At 39.4% G+C, this 25,935-nt stretch overlaps 1 protein-coding gene across 20 annotated transcripts in view; it reads left to right on the forward strand.

Moving 5' to 3' along the window:
- stxbp5a (syntaxin binding protein 5a (tomosyn)) overlaps window positions 1-25,935 on the forward strand; it is a 441,079-nt gene that overhangs the window by 94,469 nt on the left and 320,675 nt on the right. For all 20 annotated transcript variants that reach the window (XM_062044606.1, XM_062044598.1, XM_062044603.1 and 17 more), the window contains 2 exons: window positions 17,955-18,036; window positions 23,486-23,586. In XM_062044606.1, coding sequence (XP_061900590.1) covers window positions 17,955-18,036; window positions 23,486-23,586 — 183 coding nt within the window. The remainder of the gene's footprint in view (window positions 1-17,954; window positions 18,037-23,485; window positions 23,587-25,935) is intronic.

Genomic DNA, 25,935 nt, shown 5'->3' on the forward strand with positions numbered 1-25,935 from the left:
CAGTAACTATAGTTGGTCGCTACATCTGTAAGTGCAAGTTAAAACTACTCTGCAAAGCGAAAGCCATTTATCAACAACACCCAGAAAGGTCGCCGGCTTCGCTGGGTCCGAGCTCATCTAAGATGAAAAGTGTTCTGTGGTCTGACGAGTCCACATGTACAATTTTTAGCAGCGCCGTGATCACATAGAGTTAACTAGCTTATGCTGCTATATTGACATCTTGAGCCGGTGAGCCGCTACATCGCCTCTGAGCTGGTGAACATTAATTCTAGATTATAAATCATGCCTCTCCCTTGTATAGTAGAAGGATATGGTCATAAACCGAGAAGTTGGTCAACTTTGACATCCAACTTACTTACGTTTGCTTGGCTTCTTCCTACTCCTTTTTGGGCATGTTGTAATGAGAAGTGGAAAACATGTGATCTATCATATTAGAACTGTGTACATGTTCGAAATAAATCTCTACCAACCAACTTAGATCCAGAAATAGCAAGAAATACACGATAACCCTTTGTGACGATTCTGATTAATTAATCTAAATGGGAAGATATGAATATCAAGTATTCCAGTAAGAGCAGACATTGTACAGTAAAATATTGTTTTATTATGTTCATAGTCTGTATTTCTTGTTTAACACTTGGCAGTAGTGCTGCATGATGCTTAGTGTTTCACTAAAGCTGAATCTGTTTAGCACACAGCTGATGAAACATGTAAATCCGCCTCCTTGTATTCAGTCTAAACAATATAAGGTTCTGGATCATCGTTTGTCCCAAAGTAGTATTTGTTGTCTCTCACAAAGTCTACCATGATTAGAATAGTTGTTGTTGAAGGAAAAAGGCTAACGTTGTGCTGTATGCTTAAAATGACCAAAATACGTAAATATTGCATGTTATTATGAATGTGCCTGTTATTAAAACTTACAATGTGTATCCAAACCCATGATGAAGGCTTGTGGATTTTTTAAAAGCACTTTATATGTGGAATATAGCGACTCCTATTGGCTCCATTGTTAGCTGACATGTGTTAGTCTTTATTCACAATTTAGAGTGCATAAAAAAAGGAAAACATGTGATATTGTCTTACATAAGGATTGTGAATGATAGGCAAAATAAAAAAAACCAAAAAACAATGCAGTTCCTTTTTAAAGAAACTAACCAACAGTTATGATTGATCCAGATTATGGGATCATATCGGGGCTGATGTTTTCCTTTTTTTAACTGATCAATGATCGCTTGATAAGCTGATGAGCTCAGCTAATCTTTACACAGCTGTGTCTGTGTTTTCATGATAAAGGTTGTACTCACCTGAAAGATTCCTTCAAAAGGGATTCACCCTGAGGGAAACACAATTTAAAAAAATGGTTTCCTTGTTACACACACACAGGAGGTTTGTGTTTAAATTCCTTGAGGATTTGTGTCTTGCCAGAAAACCTGCTCGAATGTGTCTTCACAGTCTGAAGATACTGTAAAACCTCTAAGATATTAATTATCACCACAATAGCGGAAAATGAACTATGTTTTTTCTTTGTAGTATTATCACTGGAGGACTAGAGGAAAAGGAATTTATATGCATGCTACACACGCACACGCACACACAGACACATTCTTGTATTTGTTACCTTCTTGAGACCTCCAGAAAAAAAAAATTGTAATTGGTTTCTAATCTTAATTATTTACTTCAAGTTATTACAGTATCTCTCTCCCTCTCTCGATAAATATATATATATATGTATATATATATATATATATATATATATATATACAAACCCCGTTTCCATATGAGTTGGGAAATTGTGTTAGATGTAAATATAAACGGAATACAATGATTTGCAATTCATTTTTAACCCATATTCAGTTGAATATGCTACAAAGACATTTTTTTTTGTTGCAAATAATCATGAACTTTAGAATTTGATGCCAGCATCACGTGACAAAGAAGTTGGGAAAGGTGGCAATAAATACTGATAAAGTTGAGGAATGCTCATCAAACACTTATTTGGAACATCCCACAGGTGAACAGGCAAATTGGGAACAGGTGGGTGCCATGATTGGGTATAAAAGTAGATTCCATGAAATGCTCAGTCATTCACAAACAAGGATGGGGCGAGGGTCACCACTTTGTCAACAAATGCGTGAGCAAATTGTTGAACAGTTTAAGAAAACCTTTCTCAACGAGCTATTGCAAGGAATTTAAGGATTTCACCATCAATGGTCCGTAATATCATCTAAGGGTTCAGAGAATCTGGAGAAATCACTGCACGTAAGCAGCTAAGCCTGTGACCTTCGATCCCTCAGGCTGTACTGCATCAACAAGCGACATCAGTGTGTAAAGGATATCACCACACGGCCTCAGGAACACTTCAGAAACCCACTGTCAGTAACTACAGTTGGTCGCTACATCTGTAAGTGCAAGTTAAAACTCTCCTTTGCAAGGCGAAAACCGTTTATCAACAACACCCAGAAACGCCGTCGGCTTCGCTGGGCCTGAGCTCGTCTAAGATGGACTGATACAAAGTGGAAAAGTGTTCTGTGGTCTGACGAGTCCACATTTCAAATTGTTTTTGGAAACTGTGGACGTCGTGTCCTCCGGACCAAAGAGGAAAAGAACTATCCGGATTGTTATAGGCGCAAAGTTGAAAAGCCAGCATCTGTGATGGTATGGGGGTGTATTAGTGCCCAAGACATGGGTAACTTACACTTCTGTGAAGGCGCCATTAATGCTGAAAGGTACATACAGGTTTTGGAGCAACATATGTTGCCATCCAAGCAACATTACCATGGACGCCCCTGCTTATTTCAGCAAGACAATGCCAAGCCACGTGTTACATCAACGTGGCTTTATAGTAAAAGAGTGCGGGTACTAGACTGGCCTGCCTGTAGTCCAGACCTGTCTACCATTGAAAATGTGTGGCGCATTATGAAGCCTAAAATACCAAAACGGAGACCCCCAGACTGTTGAAGAACTTAAGCTGTACATCAAGCAAGAATGGGAAAGAATTCCACCTGAGAAGCTTAAAAAATGTGTCTCCTCAGTTCCCAAACGTTTACTGAGTGTTGTTAAAAGGAAAGGCCATGTAACACAGTGGTGAACATGCCCTTTCCCAACTACTTTGGCACGTGTTGCAGCCATGAAATTCTGAGTTAATTATTTGCAAAAAAATAAAAAAAAGTTTGAGTTTGAACATCAAATATCTTGTCTTTGTAGTGCATTCAATTGAATATGGGTTGAAAAGGATTTGCAAATCATTGTATTCCGTTTATATTTACATCTAACACAATTTCCCAACTCATATGGAAACGGGGTACTAATGAATCAAAAACGGTACTATACTCTGACCAAAATGCATCCGTTCTCCCTTTTCTGTCTACACACTGTCTGCTTGTAAGTACTCTGTGATTGTGCGCTGCCGAACATGCTCCTCTGCTTGTAAACCAACAATGTCATGACGTGATGACGACGGGGGGTGGATCGATACTTTTTAGAGGCGGTATAGTACCGATTATGATTCATTAGTATTGCGGTACTATACTAATACCGGTATACCGTACAACCCTAATACAACCCTAGTCTGAATATTGTCAAATAAAACACTGTACTTTAATCAAGTGATTCTTCGGCGTACCGCTAGATGGAGCCCGCGTATTACTAGTAGTACACATACCACAGTAAGACAATCAGTGCAGTAGACACTTATTTTGTCAAAATATATGTATGTAGCATCCAATACCACAAATTCAATACGATCTAATTTACTATAATACTAGCAAATTCTAAATTTAATAAGATAAGCTTTATCAATAGTATTGTATTTACTTTAATTACTTACTGTAAAACATGTTTAGTTCAACAGTATAATCTATTGTCAAAGTATCAGGTCGGAACTCGAAATCAGATCAAACAATAAAATTGTTGATGGTAACATCCCTACTTTAAACACCAGGAAATGCAGTTTGTCCTAGTAAGCATTACGCAGCGTGCATAAACTTTTTTTTTTTTTTTTTAAGGTAGTGCACATAGAATCAAGTCCAACACACACGGCCTGTGATGATAATACAAATGTCATCTGGTGGAAGGCTGACTTTTAAGGCTCTGAGTGGCCTGGAGGAGTTAATGTGTGATTCCCCCAGCAGCCTTTAAATTGGATATAAACGAGGTAGGCTGAAGTGGAGGTTGCAGCGTTTTCAGGATGATTTGCTGCCTTTTTGTTTCCACACTGCTGCTGAGTAATGGGAGGAGAGGAGTATTTAGTGTGTTCTCCCCTCGTCCTCATTTTTTGCTTTGTTGTTGGCTTCTCTCTCTCTCGGCCAGCACTGGCAGGGAGATGTGTTCGTGCTTCGCTTTGACGTCACTTCATCGTCACAGCAGCTCCTAGGCTTGCTCTCTCCTCCCTCTCTTGTTTCCCTGTCATATCTCTGACAAGGCACTTTTCTTTCTGCTTCCTACGTTGTTCCTCTCTTCAATACAAAGGCCTCCATTACTTATGTTTCCCAGCATGCCCAGATGTCAACACGCTTCCCCGCGGTTCGGACCAAACCAACAAAACCCACAAAAAGACACTTTGACCTCATCTTAGAATTCCACAACGGCTTCGGAGAATTTCATCGGATTCGACGAGACGTGAACGTGACCCACTTTTTCTGCTTTGACGCTCCTTTCTTTTTGCCGTCTCGCTGCCGACGGCACCCGCGGTCAGTCTGTCCACTTTTAGAGGCCGGCTGGGCTGCAGCGACAAGATAGAGGCCTTACGAGGAGCCGGGATAAAACGCTCCTGTCAGCAAATGTGACACATGCAGCCAGCTTTGTCCCATGCAGGGATGCAAAGGAGAGACACTGTGACAGACGCGCGTGTTCTGGTTTTATTTTTAGCTAACAAACACGGCTCTTTGATATCCACAGCTCAACACTATTTCTATTTTTGATTCCCTTTTTGCTATTTTTAACCCCGACAAAACTACTAAAGTGTATGTCAGCAACATGAAATCTCGTCTTCACGAGTAGAAGGAAACGTACCAAAATGATCCGTGCATGTACTCCAACTCATAGGACATTTCTACATTTCTACCAGTGGGTGCTCGGTGTGTGTGAATTAGTTTTGTCCCGATACCAATATTTTGGTACCAGTACCAAAAATGTTTTGGTACTTTTCTAAATAAAGGGGACCACAAAAAATTGCATTATTGGCTTTATTTTAACAACAAATCTTAGGGTACATTAATTATATGTTTCTTATTGCAAATTTGTCCTTAAATAAAATAGTGAACATACAAGACAACTTGTCTTTTAGTAGTAAGTAAACAAACAAAGGCTCCTAATTTAGTCTGCTGACGTATCCATCCATCCATTTTGTACCGCTTATTCCCTTTGGGGTTGCGGGGGGCGCTGGAGCCTATCTCAGCTACAATCGGGTGGAAGGCGGGGTGCACCCTGGACAAGTCGCCACCTCATCGCAGGGTCCTGCTGACGTATGCAGTAACATATTGTGTCATTTATCATTCCACTATAAAAGTGGGATCCATTACCTCCCTACTTGACACTCAGCATCAAGGGTTGGAATTGGGGGTTAAATCACCAAAAAATGATACCCGGGCGTGGCCACCGCTGCTGCTCACTGCTCCCCTCACCTCCCAGGGTGTGATCAAGGGTGATGGGTCAAATGCAGAGAATAATATCGCCACACCTAGTGTGTGCGTGACAATCATGGGTACTTATTATTTTGTCAAAAGTATTAAGGACAAGTGGTAGAAAATGAATTATTAATCTACTTGTTCATTTACTGTTAATATCTGCTTACTTTCTCTTTTTACATGTTCTATCTACACTTCTGTTAAAATGTAATAATCGCTTATTCTTCTTTTGTTTGATACTTTACATTAGTTCTGGATGATACCACAAATTTGGGTATCAATCCGATACCAAATAATTACAGGATCATACATTGATCATATTCAAAGTTCTCATGTGTCCAGGTTCATATTTCCTGAGATTATAAATATAATATAAATTAAATTGTTTACATTGTAGCGTCCCGGAAGAGTTGGTGCTGCAGGGAATTCTGGGAATTAGTTCTGTAGTGTTTATGTTGTGTTGCGGTGCAGATATTCTTCCAAAATGTACTTGTCGTTGTTGTTTAGTATGGGTTCACTATATGGCACATATTTATGACAGTGTTGGCATTGTTCATACTCCCACCCTTAGTGTGACATGTATGGCTGTTGAGTAATTTTGCCCTTCATTCGTTCGTGTGCAGTGTTTTTAAAGTCAGGATGACTGGGCACAATGAAACCTTCGTTAGGCTTTGTTAATTAGACACTATATGATTGGTAACTTTGTTTTAATGTAAAACGGACCAAACTCGCCACAAAATTAACAACAACAAGATTGATTTATCAAAAATGATTTTAAAGATTGAAAGTCGCCATCAATCCCACGTGGGTGCTTGGCATTGTTTGAGGGTGCTTCGGGGCCCGAGCACTCACGGGATCTGCGCCTATGCTCTAACGGTAGGTTGGAGTTCAAATCCCAGCCGAGTCATACCAAAGACTATAAAAATGGGACCCGTTTCCCTCCCTGCTTGGCACTCCGCATCAAGGGTTGGAGTTGGTGGTTAAATCACCAAAATGATTCCCGGGCGCGGCGCCGCTGCTGCCCACTGCTCCCCAAGGGGATGGGTCAAATGCAGAGGACAAATTTCACCACATCTAATGTGTGTGACAATCATTGGTACTTTAATCTTAATCTTTAATCTAACTGCTCATCTAGGTATCATTTGCGCATGTTTGTATGGCCCCAACACACAAACAGAGTTCAAAAGGCTTAATTAGCGAGCAGCATATCATGCACCATCTTGACTAGCTTGGCGTGATGTTGCTATTTGCCTGCAGATTTGTGAAAATGTTGGCAAAATGTATTTTGTTGGCTTCCTGTTGAATTCAAAAGGGTTAATTAGTGACCAGCATATCATGCACCATCTTGCATAGCTTAACAGGATGTTGTAGTGCATCTATTTGTCTGCAGATTTGTGAACATTTTGGTCAAAATACTTTTGTTTGCTTTCACTTGAGTTCAAAAGGATTTATTAGCGAGCAGCATATCATGCACCATCTTGACTAGCTTAGCGTGATGTTGTCTGCAGATTTGTGAAAATGTTGGCAAAATGTATTTTGTTTGCTTCCTGTTGAATTCAAAAGGGTTAATTAGTGAGCAGCATATCATGCACCATCTTGCATAGCTTAGCGGGATGTTGTAGTGACTATTTGCCTGCGGATTTGTGAGAAGTGTCTTGTTTTCTTCCTCTTAAGTTCAGCTAGGTATAGTAGAGAACAGCATATTATGCACTATCTTGACAGGCTTTCGCGTGATGTTGTCTCAATTCTCCTGCAGATTTGTGAACATTTTTGGCCCACTGTCTTGTTTTATTCCTCCTGAGTTCAGCAAAGTTTAGTAGTGAGCAGCATATCATGCACCATCTAAAATTATTTTGCATGATGTGAAGTAGGGTTGTACGGTATACCGGTACTAGTATCGCGGTACTAATGAATCAAAAACGGTACTATACTCTGTTTGAAAAGTACCGGTTCCCGGGCATGACGGCGCGTCATCCTCACGTCATGATATTGGAGGAGCATGTTCGGCAGCGCACACACAGAGAGAACTTACAAACCGTGTGTAAACAGAAAAGGAAGAATTAACGCATTTTGACCTAAAAACTAACGATAAAGGTGAAGTTATAACACTGAAACGCCCTCAGGAAGAGGTGCTTTAAAACATGGCTAGCTAGCTAGCGGCGAACATCCATCCGCAGTCTGCAGTGTTTTAGCTACTTCTAAATCACTAATCCTTGTCTCCATGGCGACAAATTAAGTATGTTTTTTCCAAGTATCATCCCTGCAGGTCGAGGAATAGCTAAACATGCTTCACTACACACCGTAGGAAGAGACGATAGCTAACCTCTAACAGCAAGCTAGCACCCTGAATCTACACCAAAAACATCCACTTTAATGATACCAAGTACAATAGCGTATGTAGTCGATACTTCTATGATTACATCGATATTTTTTATCGTCACAAAATCCTTTTTCCTTTTTTTAAAACTCATATTATGTTTATAAACTCAGGAAATATGTCCCTGGACACATGAGGATTTTGAATATGACCAATGTATGATCCTGTAACTACTTGGTACCGGATCGGTACCAACATTTGTGGTATCATCCAACATTAATGTACAGTATCAAACAACAGAAGAATAAGTGATTATTACATTTGAACAGAAGTGTAGATAGAACATTTTAAAGAGAAAGTAAGCAGATATTAACAGTAAATGAACAAGTAGATTAATAATAAATTTGTACAGCTTGTCCATCATAATGTTGATAAAATAATAGAATGACACAATATGTTACTGCATATGTCAGCAAACCTTTGTTTGTTTATGTACTACTAAAAGACAAGTTGTCTTGTATGTTCAATATTTTATTTAAGGAAAAACTTGCAATAAGAAACATGTTTATTGTACCGTAAGATGTTTTGTTAAAATAAAGTCGATAATGCAATTTTTTGTGGTCCCCTTTATCTAGAAAGGTACCGAAAAGTATCCAAATACATTTTGGTACTGGTACCGGTACTAAAATATCGGTATCGGGACAACCCTGCCCCGGACTACAAAACACTGTGAAACCTGTAAGGTTGGACAAAACCAAGTGTGAGAAACTGTCAGAATGCAGAGAAAGTTATAGTTTGAGTTTGAGTTTATTTCGAACATGCAAGCATACAACATGATACATCACAATTTCCAGTTTCTCTTTTCAACATGTTCGAAAAGGAGTAGGAAGAAGCAGAGCTTATTTAATCCTACCCCTTTTCTTTTACATAACAGTTGCTAAACTTTTTTGTTCACTTCCTGTTCTCAATTCATTCACAATGTACTCCATAAGTAATCACAATAAAAATAAATAGATAAATAATAATTGGTGAAGTAAGTTACATTTCATATGATGAGATAAGTAAGATTATTTTGAGAGTGAAAGAATGGATGAATTAAATAAATTCAGAATGTTTATCATGGTTCTTCTTCTTTGTACTTTGTAAACACTTTAAGTTTGAAGAGTTTCTTGAAGTGTATCATATTAGTACATTGTTTGATTGCTTTGCTTAATCCATTCCATAATTGAATTCCACATACTGATATACTGAAGGTCTTAAGTGTTGTACGTGCGTACAAATGTTTTAAATTAAATTTTTCTCTAAGATTATATTTCTCCTCTTTTTTTGAGAAGAATTGTTGTATATTATTTGGTAGCAGGTTATAGTTTGCTTTGTGTATAATTTTAGCTGTTTGCAAATTCACTGTCGTGGAATTTCAGTATCTTTGATTCAATAAATAAAGGATTTGTATGTTCTCTATATCCAACATTATGTATTATTCTAACTGATCTTTTTTGTAACACCGTTAATGAATGAAGTGTACTTTTGTAACTATTTCCCCATATTTCTACACAGTAACTCCAGATATGGTAACACTAGTGAGCAGTAGAGAATATGAAGTGATTTTTGGTCTAGAACATGTTTTGCTTTATTCATTATTGACGTGTTTTGATTAAACTATTGTGATTAATAGTGTCAAATGCTTTAGTTAGTTCCATGAACACTGCGGCTGCACATTTTTTACTATCTATTGCATTGGTAATTTCTTCTGTAATTTCAATTAAAGCCATTGAAGTTGAAACATTAGCTCTGTATCCATATTGGTTCTCTTCGAGTATTCTATTTTTATTTATGAAACTCTCTAATCTGTTATTGAACAGTTTTTCAATGATTTTAGAAAACTGTGGAAGTAAAGAAACAGGTCTATAATTTGTAAATTGATGTTTGTCTCCAGTCTTATAAATTGGTGCAACTTTAGCTATTTTCATTTTGTTTGGAAAAGTACCTGTTTGAAATGATAGGTTACTAATATACATTAATTGTCCTGAGATCTCTTCTATAACCTTTTTTATCGTTTCCATAGCAATTCCGTTACAATCAGTTGAAGTCTTAGATTTACATTTTTTCACGATTGTAACTATTTCCTCCTGTGTCACATTACTGAGGAACATGGAGTTGGGATTTCGCTCTATGGTATCATTATAGTCCTCGATTGAAACTGGGTCTGGAATCCTTTCTTCCAATTTTGGTCCAATATTTACAAAATAATTATTGAAGCTTTCAACTACTTCCTTTATGTTGTCATTTTTTTTATTTCCGTCTAACAAGTATTGGGGGTAGTCCCTCTTTGTGCCATTTTTGATAATGCTATTAAGGATGCCCCATGTTGCTCTCATGTTATTTTTGTTCCTATCCAATAATTCACTGTAATATTCTTTTCTACATGATCGTAGTATGTCTGTTAACTTGTTTTTATACTTTTTGTACTTAATTTCTGCCTCTGTAGTTTTTTGTGCTATACATTTCCTATATAGTGTATTCTTCTTCTTACAAGCATTTTTTAATCCTTTTGTCATCCATGGTTGATTATTCTTTCTCTGTTTATTACTGAGTTGTATCCATGGACAATGTTTGTCATAAAGTATTATGAACTTCTTTAAGAAATGTTCATATGCTTCATCAACCTCTTTTTCATTGTACACATGGTCCCAATCTTGCTTTTGTAGCTCAATTTTGAAGGCTATCATCCTCTTCTCTGTGCACAGTCTTCGAAATGTCCTTTTGTCTTCCATGTTCTTCTTGTAGTTTCCATCATATATTGTAAAAACTGGCAGATGATCACTGTCGGTTATAAGTAGACCACTTGTAGTGTTATTATCAAAATCATTGGTAAAAGTATTATCAATAAGCGTGGCACAGTGTGCTGTGATTCTGCTTGGCTTTGTGATTTTAGGATATAAACTGATGCTGTACATTGTATCAATGAAATCATCAATAGACTTTTGCTTGTTGGGGTTCAATAAGTCAATATTAGAGTCACCACATAGGAACATTATTCTTTGACCATTGTCCATGTAAGTTGCTTTGATCCATTCTTCAAATGTTTCTATACTTGACTTAGGTGATCTATATATACAACTAATGAAAATGTTTTTGCTTTTTTCCTGACATATTTCAATGGTTATACATTCTAAGATATTATCTATAGCAAATGACATGTTTTTTTTTACCACTTTGTAGTTCAGGTTCTTCATCACGTACACAGCTACTCCTCCTCCATTTTTGTTGGTTCTGTTGATGTAGTTTAGTTCATATCCTTCCAGATCAAAATCTATTCCTTTTTTATCATCAATCCATGTTTCTGTGACAGCTACTCCTCCTCCATTTTTGTTGGTTCTGTTGATGTAGTTTAGTTCATATCCTTCCAGATCAAAATCTATTCCTTTTTTATCATCAATCCATGTTTCTGTGACAGCAATCACTTTGAAGGGTTCGTTGATGTGTTCCAAAAAGTTCTTAATGTTGTTGTAATTTGCATACAAGCTTCTGCTATTAAAATGAATAATTGACAATTTGTTATCACATTCAATGTTGCTATTATATTGATCATCTGTATAATAAAAACAATTATTACTGATGTGGGAGAAAAAAATTGTATCTGGATCTATATCATTTTCCAAATCCTGGTTTTTGTGATCTTTGTTGCAGACATTTTTTAGTTCCATATTTTCTTGTTCAACAATCTTTGATGTTGTTTCAATAATCTCAATAAGTGTAGGTGGATGCAATCCTGAATGTAGGTCCTCTTGTTTAGTCGTCCCTTGGAACTTAGTAGTGTCGATGCTGGGTGTTTGTTTTCTGTCAGAGTCCATTATCATCATTGTTGTGGAAGCTGTTTCAATTTTTAAAATTGTCCAGGTCTTTGATGTCATGGACAACAATAACTCTTGCTTCTGGACCTCCATTCAGCTTGATGTAGATTTTACAGTTGGCGCTCCAAGTTCCCTGGATTTTTCCCTCCTTTCTCAAGTCGCGTGCTTTCTTGGCGATTCCAGCATTACGTTTTGTGAGATGCTCATTCATGTACACATTTGTTCCCTTCAGCTTCTTTCCCTGTCTCAGCAGTGCCATTTTAGATTTTCTGTTTACGAGTTTCACGAGCACGACTGGAGTGGCGTTGTTGTTTCTCTCGTTCAGTGGGATGCATGTTTCGATGGTATTAATGTCAATTTCAATTTCCTTTGATTGCAGAAAGTTGACCACTTGCTGTTCTGCTGAGACCATATCCATTTCATCAGGTTCACCTTCATTATTCACAGCTTTCGCATAGGATCTTGGTTTAATTCGGTGCCCTGTCACGATGATATCATTCATTCGTTTGTCCTGATCCATTTCATCTATGATATTCCTCAGCATGTTGTTGTCTTCTTGAAGGATCTTCATTTGTTTGCTCATTTCAGTGGCTTCATTATTTCTTCTGTTGTTCTGAGATTGCAGATTTTCTATATTTTGCTGCAGACTTGTCACATCTTGTTGGTGTTCTGCTGTTACTTTTCTCGGATATGACCTGCAGGTAAAAGTAATTTTACTAGGAACAAGGCAGGCAAAATAAAGCATGTCGCAGAAAAAACACTGCCCGCTTGTACAAAAAAATGGACCAGCACAGTCTGACAAATGACCCTCCTAAAGTGGAATGAATTATCGCGCTCTTTCTCTAGAAGCTCAAAGCGCTTTACATTGTTAGACCCATTGTCTACTTTTAAAGCAAAGTGGGTGGTACTAGGAGCAAGGTGGGTGAAGTGTCTTTCCCAAGGACACAACGGCAGTGACTAGGATGTCAGCAGCTGGATTGAAACAGAAACCCTCAAGTTTCTGGGCGGCTGCTCTAACATCTGAGCCACACGCCTCCTGATTGGCAATTACGGACAGGTGAGCCTCCTAACTGCCAACCAGGAACTGGCAAGGAGAACAGCGCTCACGCAAGGGTAAATTAACCGCTGACCATATATATACTGTATGTATATACAAACCCTGTTTCCATATGAGTTGGGAAATTGTGTTAGATGTAAATATAAACGGAATACAATGATTTGCAAATCCTTTTCAACCCATATTCAATTTTGGCACTACAAAGACAAGATATTTGATGTTCAAACTCATAAACTTTATTTTTTTTCTGCAAATAATAATTAACTTAGAATTTCATGGCTGCAACACGTGCCAAAGTATTGGGAAAGGGCATGTTCACCACTGTGTTACATCACTTTTTCTTTTAACAACACTCAATAAATGTTTGGGAACTGAGGAAACTAATAGTTGAAGCTTTGAAAGTGGAATTATTTTCCATTCTTGTTTTATTTAGAGCTTCAGTCGTTCAACAGTCTGGGGTCTCCGCTGTCGTATTTTACGCTTCATAATGCGCCACACATTTTCGATGGGAGACAGGTCTGGACTGTAGGCGGGCCAGGAAAGTACCCGCACTCTTTTCTAACGAAGCCACGCTGTTGTAACACGTGCTGAATGTGGCTTGGCATTGTCTTGCTGAAATAAGCAGGGGCGTTCAAGAAAAAGACGGTGCTTAGATGGCAGCATATGTTGTTCCAAAACCTGTATGTACCTTTTAGCATTAATGGTGCCTTCACAGATGTGTAAGTTACCCATGCTTTGGGCACTAATGCACCCCCATACCATCACAGATGCTGGCTTTTGAACTTTGCGTCGATAACAGTCTGGATGGTTCGCTTCCCCTTTGGTCCGGATGACACAATGTCGAATATTTCCAAAAACAATTTGAAATGTGGACTCGTCAGACCACAGAACACTTTTCCACTTTGCATGAGTCCATCTTAGATGATCTCGGGCCCAGAGAAGCCGACGGTGTTTCTGGATGTTGTTGATAAATGGCTTTCGCTTTGCATAGTAGAGCTTTAACTTGCACTTACAGATGTAGCGACAAACTGTATTTAGTGATAGTGGTTTTCTGAAGTGTTCCTGAGCCCATGTGGAGATATCCTTTAGAGATTGATGTCGGTTTTTGATACAGTGCCGTCTGAGGGATCGAAAGTCACGGTCATTCAATGTTGGTTTCTGGCCATGCCGCTTACGTGGAGTGATTTCTCCAGATTCTCTGAACCTTTTGATATTATGGACCGTAGATGTTGAAATCCCTTAATTTCTTGCAATTGCACTTTGAGAAACGTTATTCTTAAACTGTTTGACTATTTGCTCACACAGTTGTGGACAAAGGGGTGTACCTTGCCCCATCCTTTCTTGTGAAAGACTGAACATTTTTTGGGAAGCTGTTTTTATACCCAATCATGGCACCCACCTGTTCCCAATTAGCCTGCACACCTGTGGGATGTTCCAAATAAGTGTTTGATGAGCATTCCTCAACTTTATCAGTATTTATTGCCACCTTTCCCCACTTTTTTGTCACGTGTTTTTGGCATCAAATTCTAAAGTTAATGATTATTTGCAAAAAAAAAATGTTTATCAGTTTGAACATCAAATATGTTGTCTTTGTAGCATATTCAACTGAATATGGGTTGAAAATGATTTGCAAATCATTGTATTCCATTTATATTTACATCTAACACAATTTGCCAGCTCATATGGAAACAGGGTTTGTATATACTGTATATATACAGTACAGTATAGACTGCTGGCTCTGACATAGCTGCCGCGGGGGTGTTTATCAAACACTTTGGGGACGTATAACACAGCTGAGGAAAAGGCACAACCGGGAAACAAGCCCCATGGAGGATCGCCGTTTACAACTCAGAAACTAACAGACTATTCAAAAAAAATGCCACAAACATTCACCGACACAAAGTAAAAATTATATTCCTTCGTTTTTTATCTTAATAACATGGGCAGCACGGTGGGCCAGGGGTTAGTGCTCGTGCCTAACAATAAGAAGGTCCTGGGTTTGATGCTCGGGATTTTTCTGTGTGGAGTTTGTATGTTCTCCCCGTGACAGCGTGGGTTCCCTCCGGGTACTCCGACTTCCTCCCACCTCCAAAGACATGCACCTGGGGATAGGTTAATTGGCAACACTAAATTGGCCGTGTGTGAATGTGAGTGTGAATTGTGTCTGTCTATCTGTGTTGGCTCCAGCCACCCCTGTGACCCTGAGAGGGACAAGCGGTAAAAAATGTATGGATGGTTGGATGGATGTAGCAACATCGTTGGTAACATTTTAGAGAGTACCACAGGCAAAGAGACTTTTGTGTGTGTACCATTGGCAGTTTTTATACATGATAAATGCAATATTTTTTCATGATTAATCACATACGTTGACACCATAACTTTGACAGCTGTAATATACAGTACCGGCCAAAAGTGTGGACACACCTAATTTCAATGCTTTTTCTTTATTTTTATGACTATTTACATGTACAAGTGTATATTGTCACTGAAGGCATCAAAACTATGACACCTGTGAAGTGAAAACCATTTCAGGCGACTACCTCTTGAAGCTCATTGAGAGAATGCCAAGAATGTACAAAGCAGTAGTCAGAGCAAAGGGTGGCTATTTTGAAGAAACTAGAATTTAAAACATGTTTTCAGTTATTTCACCTTTTTTTGTTAAGTACATAACTCCACATGTGTTCATTCATAGTTTTGATGCCTTCAGTTACAATCTACAATGTAAATAGTCATGAAAATAAAGAAAACACATTGAATGAGAAGGTGTGTCCAAACGTTTGGCCTGTACTGTATATATACATATACAATTATTTTACTTTTGTACTTCCATCCATCCATCAATCTTCTTCTGCTTATCCGAGGTCGGGTCGCGGGGGCAGCAGCCTAAGCAGGGAAGCCCAGACTTTCCTCTCCCCAGCCACTTCGTCCAGCTCTTCACGGGGGATCCCGAGGCGTTCCCAGGCCAGCCGGGAGACATAGTCTTCCCAACATGTCCTAGGTCTTCCCAGTGGCCTCCTACCGGTCGGACGTGCCGGAAACACCTCTGTAGGGAGGCGTTTGGGTGGCATCCTGACCAGATGCCCGAACCACCTCATCTGGCTCCTCTCGATGTGGAGGAGCAGCGGCTTTAGTTTGAGCTCCCCCCTGGATGACAGAGCTTCTCACCCTATCTCTAAGGGAGAGCCCCGCCACCCGGCGGAGGAAACTCTTTTCGGCCGCTTGTACCCGTGATCTTGTCCTTTCGGTCATAACCCAAAGCTCATGACCATAGGTGAGGATGGGAACGTAGATCGACCGGTAAATTGAGAGCTTTGCCTTCCGCCTCAGCTCCTTCTTCACCACAACGGATCGATACAGTGTCCGCATTACTGAAGATGCCGCACCGATCCGCCTGTCGATCTCACGATCCACTCTTCCCTCACTCGTGAACAAGACTCCGAGGTACTTGGGTCTCCTCCCCAACCCGGAGATGGCACTCCACCCTTTTCCGGGCGAGAACCATGGACTCGGACTTGGAGGTGCTGATTCTCATCCCAGTCGCTTCACACTCGGCTGCGAACAGATCCTTTTGTATTTGATAAATGCAATAATTTTTCATGATTAATCACATACGTTAACACAGTAACTTTGACAGCTGTAATACCATCCATCCATCCATCCATCTTCTTCCGCTTATCCAAGGTCGGGTCGCGGGGGCAGCAGCCTAAGCAGGGAAACCCAGACTTCCCTCTCCCCAGCCACTTCGTCCAGCTCCTCCTGGGGGATCCCGAGGCGTTCCCAGGCCAGCCGGGAGACATAGTTTTCCCAACGTGTCAACAGCTGTAATATATAAATCCAAATCTTTGCATTATTGTGAGTTATTAGTATCAATATTTCAGCTTTTTCTCATTGCAATGTGCATTTTTGCTCTATTTTTTTTACTTTTTGTTGTTGTTTTTGCTGTTCTTTTTTTTTACACCCCTGTGGCCACTCTTCAGACATCCCAGTGTTGCGTATTTTACTAGAAAGCTGAAGTGTTAGCAAACGACGGAAGAGCATTATGTTTGGCCTTCTAGCATTATTGCTAGTCATGGCTGGGCTGCACGCTCGTGGAGGTGTCCTGCATGATTGTGGTAGTGTTCTGCACGCTTCCACACCTCGGTGTCTTGCATGTCACGATTTCCACTACTGCTGTGAATACTTAGTCTTTCGTGATCGTTTTTATTTGATTACCTAGTAAAAAAAAAAAAAAGTATTGCCTTTACAAATAAATGAATGTATGCCTATCAATGCATTGTGGTTATCGACAGCAGAGTTATCAACTATTGAGTTTTTAGATTATACAGGCGTACCTTAGGTTGTGTCTGGTGACCCTACTGCAACACAATATAGTGTAGGCTACATTATTATGTGCATTGAAGAAGAGCCATAGTGTTGGCGATGCTTTAAATATTAATATGTGACTGCAGTGTACAGTTATAGTTAATGCACCCTCACAATCCATATGGCCAATATTTTTGTGTAGTAAAAGCACACACGCCACACTCTTATCCGCTGGGTGTTACCCCTTTATCTGCCCCCCCCATGATAACAAATTTCCCCCTGCAGAGTCTGCAGGAGTCACGACTGAATGAATGAATATAATCAGCAAGCTCACCCATGCACCTAGAAAGCTGTTCTAATTATTCTCCGTCCATTCCTCTCTCTCCTTTTCTCTGCTTTCTACCTCTATTACTTTTCCCTCAGTGGTTGGAATCTTCACTTCCACTCAGTTGATTGTGTTTATTTCATTATCTGCAGTAAATCCCCTTGCCTTGTTTGTGTGTAAGTTCTCTTCTGTACAGTAGAAGCTGCTTAGAAAGGAAAGCTTGTTTATTATTGCATTTCAGGACTATGAAAAGGATACACAGCTATGGTGTGGTCAGTTTGTCCAAAAGGGGAAGCAGAGATGTTCCACTTGCTCTCCCAGTGGGTAAGGAAAGAGACAGAAGTCGTGATCTTTGAAGAAGGAGGAGCAGTGACATGCTGTCTGTTATGGCTGCCATATGTTATGCATACAAAACACACAAAAGTTGTTCCAAACTCCTTTTTTCCCACACTTTCCTTGACCCAAACACTTTCAGGTTCGGTCGTCCCGGTGTGGAGAGTTACTGCCAACATGAGAGTGAAGCGGCCGTCATCCAGCTTCAGTTTCTCATCAATGAGGTACGAGTCAAATCGTGTTGCTTTTATTTCCACACGTCATGTAGCCACTGCACTGCAAGATAATTACTAAAGGCGAAGCAAGATTACATATCAGGCCAAAACATAATTTCCTCATCTCTCATGTCCAGTAACATATCTCCAATTTTTGTACAGTGAAATATTAACTATAGCATTTACACTACCGTATTTCCCGCAGCACAGGGCGCACCGGGTTATAAGGCGCACTGCCGATGAATTGTCTAAATTGTGATCTTTTTCATATATAAAGCGCACTGGATTATATGGCACATTAAAGGAGTCATATTTTTTTTTTTTTTCTAAAAAATCTTCCTTGTGGTCTACATAACATGTAATGGTGGTTATTTGGTCAAAATGTTGCATAGATTATGTTTTACAGATCATATTCAAGCAGCTTTCTGACAGTCTCTTCCGGATGCGCCGTTTTGTGGGCGGTCTCATTTACGTGACTCATCTTCGGCAGTGTCTTGTCCCCGTCATCTTTTTTGTAGCGGTGTAGCGTGCAAGGTCGTGAGTGGAGGACGTGTCAAAAGATGGAGCTAACCGTTTTAACGACATTCAGACTTTACTTAAATCAATAACGGAGCAGCATCTCCTCATCCGTGGCTCACTACTGCAATAACTACGCCGGAAATGTTTCCAGTGAAAAACCGTCCGACCGGAACTCTCTAATAACTATCAATCAATCAATCAATCAAAGTTTATTTATATAGCTCTAAATCACAAGTGTCTCAAAGGGCTGCACAAGCCAAAAAGACATCCTCGGTTCAGATCCCACATCAGGGCAAGGAAAAACTCAACCCCGCCCCCCTCTAGGGGACACCGGTGCAATAGACGTCGAGTGTGTCTAGCATAATATTGTGAAAGTCCAGTCCATAGTGGATCTAACATAATAGTGAGAGTCCAGTCCATAGTGGGGCCAGCAGGAGACCATTCCGATCGGAGACAGATCAGCAGCGCAGAGATGGCCCCAACCGATGCACAGGCGAGCGGTCCACCCCGGGTCCCGACTCTGGACAGCCAGCACTTCATCAATGGCCACCGGACCTGTGCCCCCCCTCCACAAGGGAAAGGGGGGCAGAGTATAAAAGAAAATAAAAACTAAACTAAAGTTCCTTGGGTGAATAATGTAAACTCACTATACCGGTATGTTTTGGCGCTTTCATAGCAAGTTTACTGACAGATATAAGTAAGAACTTTACACTACTTTATATTAGAAATGGCATCAGCGGAGGATGAATGTCCCATAACAAGAAGATAGAGAAAAAGAAGAAGCTTACCGACTACGGTGTTGACACGGACTACAAAGGCGGACACGCGCAATTTTTCATGATTTATGCAGATCCCAAATTACAGATCAGTAGGTACCAGAAGGTAAGAAAAGTTGCTTTTGCCTAATATTGCGAAACAAAAGATAATGTCTTACCTTATACACACACCATAATAATACTCGTATGTTGAAGCACATCAAGCGGTGCGGCTTCATAGCTTACCAAAGTCGTACTAAAACATTTTGATCGATTTTTGAGTGCTGTGTGTAATGTTCTGTATTTTCAATGGAACATATAAAATGTTGGTGTTGTTTACTTAAGTCATATTGCCATCGTAGTGCAGTCTGCACGCATTTCTTTTGTTTGACTGCCAGCTACTGGTCACGCTTATCATTACATCATGTACCAAATAAAATTGCTTCGAGGTCGGTAAGCAAAATCAGAATTATTCCGTACGTTAGGCGCACCGGGTTATAAGGCATACTGTTGACTTTTGAGGGGGAAAAAAAGATTTTAAGTGCGCCTTATAGTCCGGAAAATACGGTACTTAAGATACATTGATTGTACATCAAAAGTACCTTGTAATAACACAATATATGAATTTGATCTTGAGTTTAGGTATTTCATTTGGTTATTTATTTTTTGCAGTGTGTGTGTGTGTGTACTGTATAGTTTTTTCTAACACTCACTTGGAACATCCTTAACAATATTTCAGTCATTCGTACAAAACAAAAATTGAGCTGTTTGGCCACAATACTCAGCTATATGTTTGGAGGAGAAAAGGTGAGGCCATTAATCCCAGGAACACGAACCCTACCGTCAAGCCAATGGAACTGGTGCTTTACAGAGAGTAAATGGGACAATGAAAAAACCTAAATTAAATCTAAAATTATCTAAATTAAAATAAAGATGCTGAGAGTATATACCCTCCCCTGTACACTAATTAGGGTTGACAAAGACCTCTCAATATGACCAAGTGACTGTCATTAGTGCTTTATTTCTTCTTTCACTGTGTGTGTGTGTGTATGTGTATGTGTATGTGTGTGTGTGTGTGTGTGTGTGTGTGCGTGCGTGTGCGTGTGTGTGTGTGTGAGACTGACTGTGACTCAGCAGCCCAAAGAAACTCTTGGAGGGATACAAGTAATTTTCAATGCCTTCTACAATATATATGTATGTGTGTGTGTATTATATGTGTGTGTGTATATATATATATATATATATATATATATATATATATAGTATATGTAAACATGATATATATTATATACAGTGTGTGTGTGTGTGTGTGTGTGTGTGTGTGAATAATGTAATGTATCAAAATCTCATGGTACAATATAATCACAGTATTAAGGCCAACATACGATATTGTGGTAAATGTCACAAAAAAAAGTGTGTAAAATGAAGAGGCAGGAATGTTAGGATAAACACACTTAGTGTAATTTAACACAGACATATTGCTGATATGTTCTAATCATATTTATTACTACAAACATGATTCTTTAAGTGCAAATAATTGTGCAGGAACGTCCACTGTTTCAAGAAAATATTGAAAACAAAAACTTACAGGTGTGTGTCTTTAAAGTGACAATGTAAACATCCAGTGTAAAACAATAATGTTCACTTTTGTGTCTTTCAACTTTTACTTTCTGAGAAGCAGTGTCCTCCACAGTGGACATGTTTTATATCAGTCGGGAAAATGCTGTTTCTCAGAAAAGTTAACTAAAAATGTAACTCTTAATAATGTAAATACCTCACAAACTGATGTTTGGCTTCACTGGCTTCAAATATCTTTCTGAAAGACAGTTTATGAGGAGGCGATTTGTCCAGGGTGTACGCTGCCTTCTGCCTGAGTGCAGCTGCATAGGTTCCGTGTGTATATATATATATATATATATATATATATACACACTACCGTTCAAAAGTTTGGGGTCGCATTGAAATGTCCTTATTTTTGAAGGAAAAGCACTGTACTTTTCAATGAAGATAACTTTAAACTAGTCTTAACTTTAAAGAAGTACACTCTATACATTGCTAATGTGGTAAATGACTATTCTAGCTGCAAATGTCTGGTTTTTGGTGCAATATCTACATAGGTGTATAGAGGCCCATTTCCAGCAACTATCACTCCAGTGTTCTAATGGTACAATGTGTTTGCTCATTGGCTCAGAAGGCTAATTGATGATTAGAAAACCCTTGTGCAATCATGTTCACACATCTGAAAACAGTTTAGCTCGTTACAGAAGCTACAAAACTGACCTTCCTTTGAGCAGATTGAGTTTCTGGAGCATCACATTTGTGGGGTCAATTAAACGCTCAAAATGGCCAGAAAAAGAGAACTTTCATCTGAAACTCGACAGTCTATTCTTGTTCTTAGAAATGAAGGCTATTCCACAAAATTGTTTGGGTGACCCCAAAGTTTTGAACGGTAATGTGTATATATATATATATATATATATATATATATATATATATATACACACGCACACATAATATACACACACACACACACACATACAGTATATATACATATGTGTGCGTGTTTGTGAATCCAATGCAAGCATGCCAGGGAGCTCAAGTCTGACTCATGCGTAACATTGATCCTGAATCGTGATGGACATTTTCTGTATTTGCATGTTCCAACAATAACAGATGAAAAGAATATCGGATCGGTGGCCAAAAATGTCGATTGGGACATCCATAGTACTGCAGCTTTGTATCGATCCAATTCGACAGGTGTGGCCAGGTGTACCTAATGCTGTGAGAAATAGCTGTGATGTTCATCTAAAATATATATATTTAACAGTGTACATTTTCAAAAGTTACTTTTGGGGATAGCGGGGTGTGGTTTCATTTGCAATCTGGGAACGCCTCCACATACAAAGAGCTTGCAGACACACTCAAAAAACAGGTTGTAAATATGACTCGAGCAAAATTTACACAAACACAGAAAATGTTAGCGCTCGTACCTCACAGTGAGATGGTCCTGGGTTCAATTACTGAGCTTGGGCCGGGATCTTTCTATATGGAGTTTGCACGTTTTCCCCGTGACTGCATGGGTTCTCTCTAGGGATGTCCGATAATATTGGACTGCCGATATTATCGGCCGATAAATGCTTTAAAATGTAATATCAGAAATGATCGGTATCTGTTTCAAAATTATCGGTATCTGTTTCAAAAAATAAAATGTATTACTTTTTAAAACGCCGCTGTGTACACGGACGTAGGAAGGAGTACAGAGCGCCAATAAACCTAGAAGGCACTGCCTTTGTGTGCCGCCCCAGTCACATAATATCTACGGCTTTGGACACATTCACAAGTGAATGCAAGGCATACTTGATCAACAACCATACAGGTCACACTGAGGGTAGCCGTATAAACAACTTTAACACTGTACAAATATGCGCCACACTGTGAACCCACACCAAACAAGAATGAAAAACACATTTCGGGAGAACATAACACAACATAAACACAACAGAACAAATACCCAGAACCCTTTGCAGCACTAACTCTTCCGGAAAGCGACAAAATACACCCCCCGCCCACCTCAACCTCCTCATGCTCTCTCAGGGAGAGCATGTCCCAAATTCCAAGCTGCTGTTTTGAGGCATGTTAAAAAAAAATAATGCACGTTGTGACTTCAATAATAAATATGGCAGTGCCATGTTGGCACTTTGTTCCATAACTTGAGTTCAAGTTGTTCTCTTATTTTGGAAAACCTTGTTACATTGTTTAATGCATCCAGTGGGGCATCACAACAAAATTAGGCATAATAATGTGTTAATTCCACAACTGTATATATCGGTATCGGTTGATATCGATATCGGTAATTAAGAGTTGGACAATATCGGAATATCGGATATCGGTAAAAAAGCCTTTATGGGACATTTCTAGTTCTCTCTGGTAACTTTGGCTTCCTCTCACCTCCAAAGACATGCACCTGGGGATAGGCTGATTGGCAACACTAAATTGGCCCTAGTGTGTGAATGTGAGTGTGAATGTTGTCTGTCTATCTGTGTTGGCCCTGTGATGAGGTGGCGACTTGTCCAAGTGCAGCTGGGATAGGCTCCAGCCCCCGCACGACCCTGAGCGGGACAAGTGGTAGAAAATGGATGGATGGGCGGAATAACAGTCGTTATCTATCTTTGCATATTTGACAGGGAGCACTTGTAAGTGCCCTGGCGGATGACACAGTACACCTGTGGAACCTGAGGCAGAAGAGACCAGCCATCCTGCACTCGCTCAAGTTCAGCAAAGAGAGGTGAGCCATCAAAAGTGGAAGTCATCAATATTCATCATCTGCTCTCTCGGTTTTTGCTAAACCATTCCTTGACAGACACTTTTTCAACACTGTCGCATTTCACCGGCCAAAAGCAGAAGGGGAGAAAAGGCTGGACCTCAATTTGTCTCAGAATATACATGTTTTGGGATACACTTTTTGTTGAATTAGTGTAATTGGCAAACACTGTGCAGCAGGTGTGTACCAAGCCAAGCAGATTTACATATTTGCAATTAGAGGTGGGAATCTTTGGCCACCGCACAAATTGATTACAATTCATGGGCTATGATTTGATTTGATTATTCGTGCAGGTAAAATTATTATTACTGTATTTATTTATTGTATATATCGGACATATTATCATTATTGGTGCGCACAGCATAGATATATGGAAAAATAAATACTTGAGAGCTGTAGTAGCCTGCTAACTGAAAACAATCCCTACTTGGCAAGCAGACATCATTGATTTAATTTCTGTGCCTTCTAAACCACACCATTTTCAGACACTTTGGCCCCAGTCACCATAAACTTGCGGCTCAAAGACACGCGTCGGCCATCTGTTCATTCATATATGTGGCTGACAGACATACTGTGTGGATATTATTGTCTCTCCTGATTTATTATTGTACTTGCTCATTTTCTCTTCTTATCTGGTTACTCTCTGCTGTAACGTGGTTCCCATTAGCCTCGTAGTTGAAGTCTACAAAGAATGAATTGTTTTCTTGTTTGATTACTTAACATTCAAGCTGTGTCTGCGCTAACCCAGCTACGCCTGCTCAGTGGCCTTGTGGTTAGAGTGTCTGCCCTGAGATCGGTAGGTTGTGAGTTCAAACCCCGGTCGAGTCATACCAAAGACTATAAAAATGTGACCCATTACCTCCCTGCTTGGCACTCAGCATCAAGGGTTGGAATTGGGGGTTAAATCACTAAAATGATTCTTGAGCGTGGCCACTGCTGCTGCTCACTGCTCCCCTCACCTCCCAGGGGGTGGAGCAAGTCAAATGCAGAGGGTAATTTCACCACACCTAGTACTAGTGTAACTAGTACAACATACATCCATAAACGTGGACGCATGTGAAAAAGTGCAATATTATTATCTGAACAGTAATCTATTTATTTATTTATTTATTTATATATATTATATATATATGTATTTATTTATTTTATAAATATATATATTATTTATATATATATATATATTATTTATATTTATTTATTTATTTATATATGCACCTTATTGCTTTTTTTATCCTGCACTACCATGAGCTTATGTAACGAAATTACGTTCTTATCTGTGCTGTAAAGTTCAAATTTGAATGACAATAAAAAGGAAGTCTAAGTCTAGTACTTTAACTGAACTTTAACACATAGCATTAAAAGAATGTTAGCTAATGGTTAGCCATGGTTAGTTCTAACCAAACTTAAAACTAACATTTAGAGAACATTAGCAGTAAAGCCTGATTTTATAACCATCTGTATTACTTTAGCAGGACTGCCAAGTTTCAGAAAATGGCAAGATTGAGTCTTTAGTGTCATATATTTAACAGTTTTCTGGCCTTTTTTTTTAACATCGATTTGTATTGTTTTAACGTCGATGATATCTCCCTACACTGTGGCTTCCTAATGCTCGTATTATTTAACCACACAGCCACTGTTTTCTCTGCTGGCTTTTCTGTCTCATCCTCTGCATCTGTGTTCTCAGTTTGTATCTCTTCTAAATCTGTGCTCACTCCCCACTGTCCTCAATCCCTTCTGATCTCTCTTCATCTTTTGTCTCTTGGTACCCTCTGTACTCTCCTTTTCAGGGGGTGCATCATTCTGGCAGTGCCCAGAATGACAACAGATCTCTCTGTTGTCTCTTCCTCTTACCTATAGCATTACATGTTACTGTTTGTTTGAATACTCTTTTACAGTGGTTCTCAAATCTTATTTTAGGGACTCCTTTCGGGGGTCTAAGTTGACCCTTACAAGTCTGTAACTCTGACTCACGTACACATTAAGACTAACATTAGTGTCTCCTTTTTCAAGTGTAAAATAGCAAAGGGAACACAGCCCTGCAACAAATGCAGGACAATGATGGACGTAAAGGAACCTTAAAGAGGAACTGCACTTTTTGGAAATGTTGCCTATTCTTCACAATCATTATGAGAGACAAGAAGACGAACATTTTTTTTTTTTTCCGCTTTTGAACTTGAAGTGCCATCCCATTCCTACCCAATAGGGTTCAATATGTTGTCGGTCCACCTTTTGCAGCTATTATAGCTTCAACTCTTCTGGGAAGGCTGTCCACAAGGTTGCGGAGTGGTGTTTATAGGAATTTTGTACCATTCT

Source organism: Entelurus aequoreus, linkage group LG04, assembly GCF_033978785.1.
Source record: "Entelurus aequoreus isolate RoL-2023_Sb linkage group LG04, RoL_Eaeq_v1.1, whole genome shotgun sequence".
In the NCBI taxonomy this organism is placed as follows: Eukaryota; Metazoa; Chordata; class Actinopteri; order Syngnathiformes; family Syngnathidae; genus Entelurus; species Entelurus aequoreus.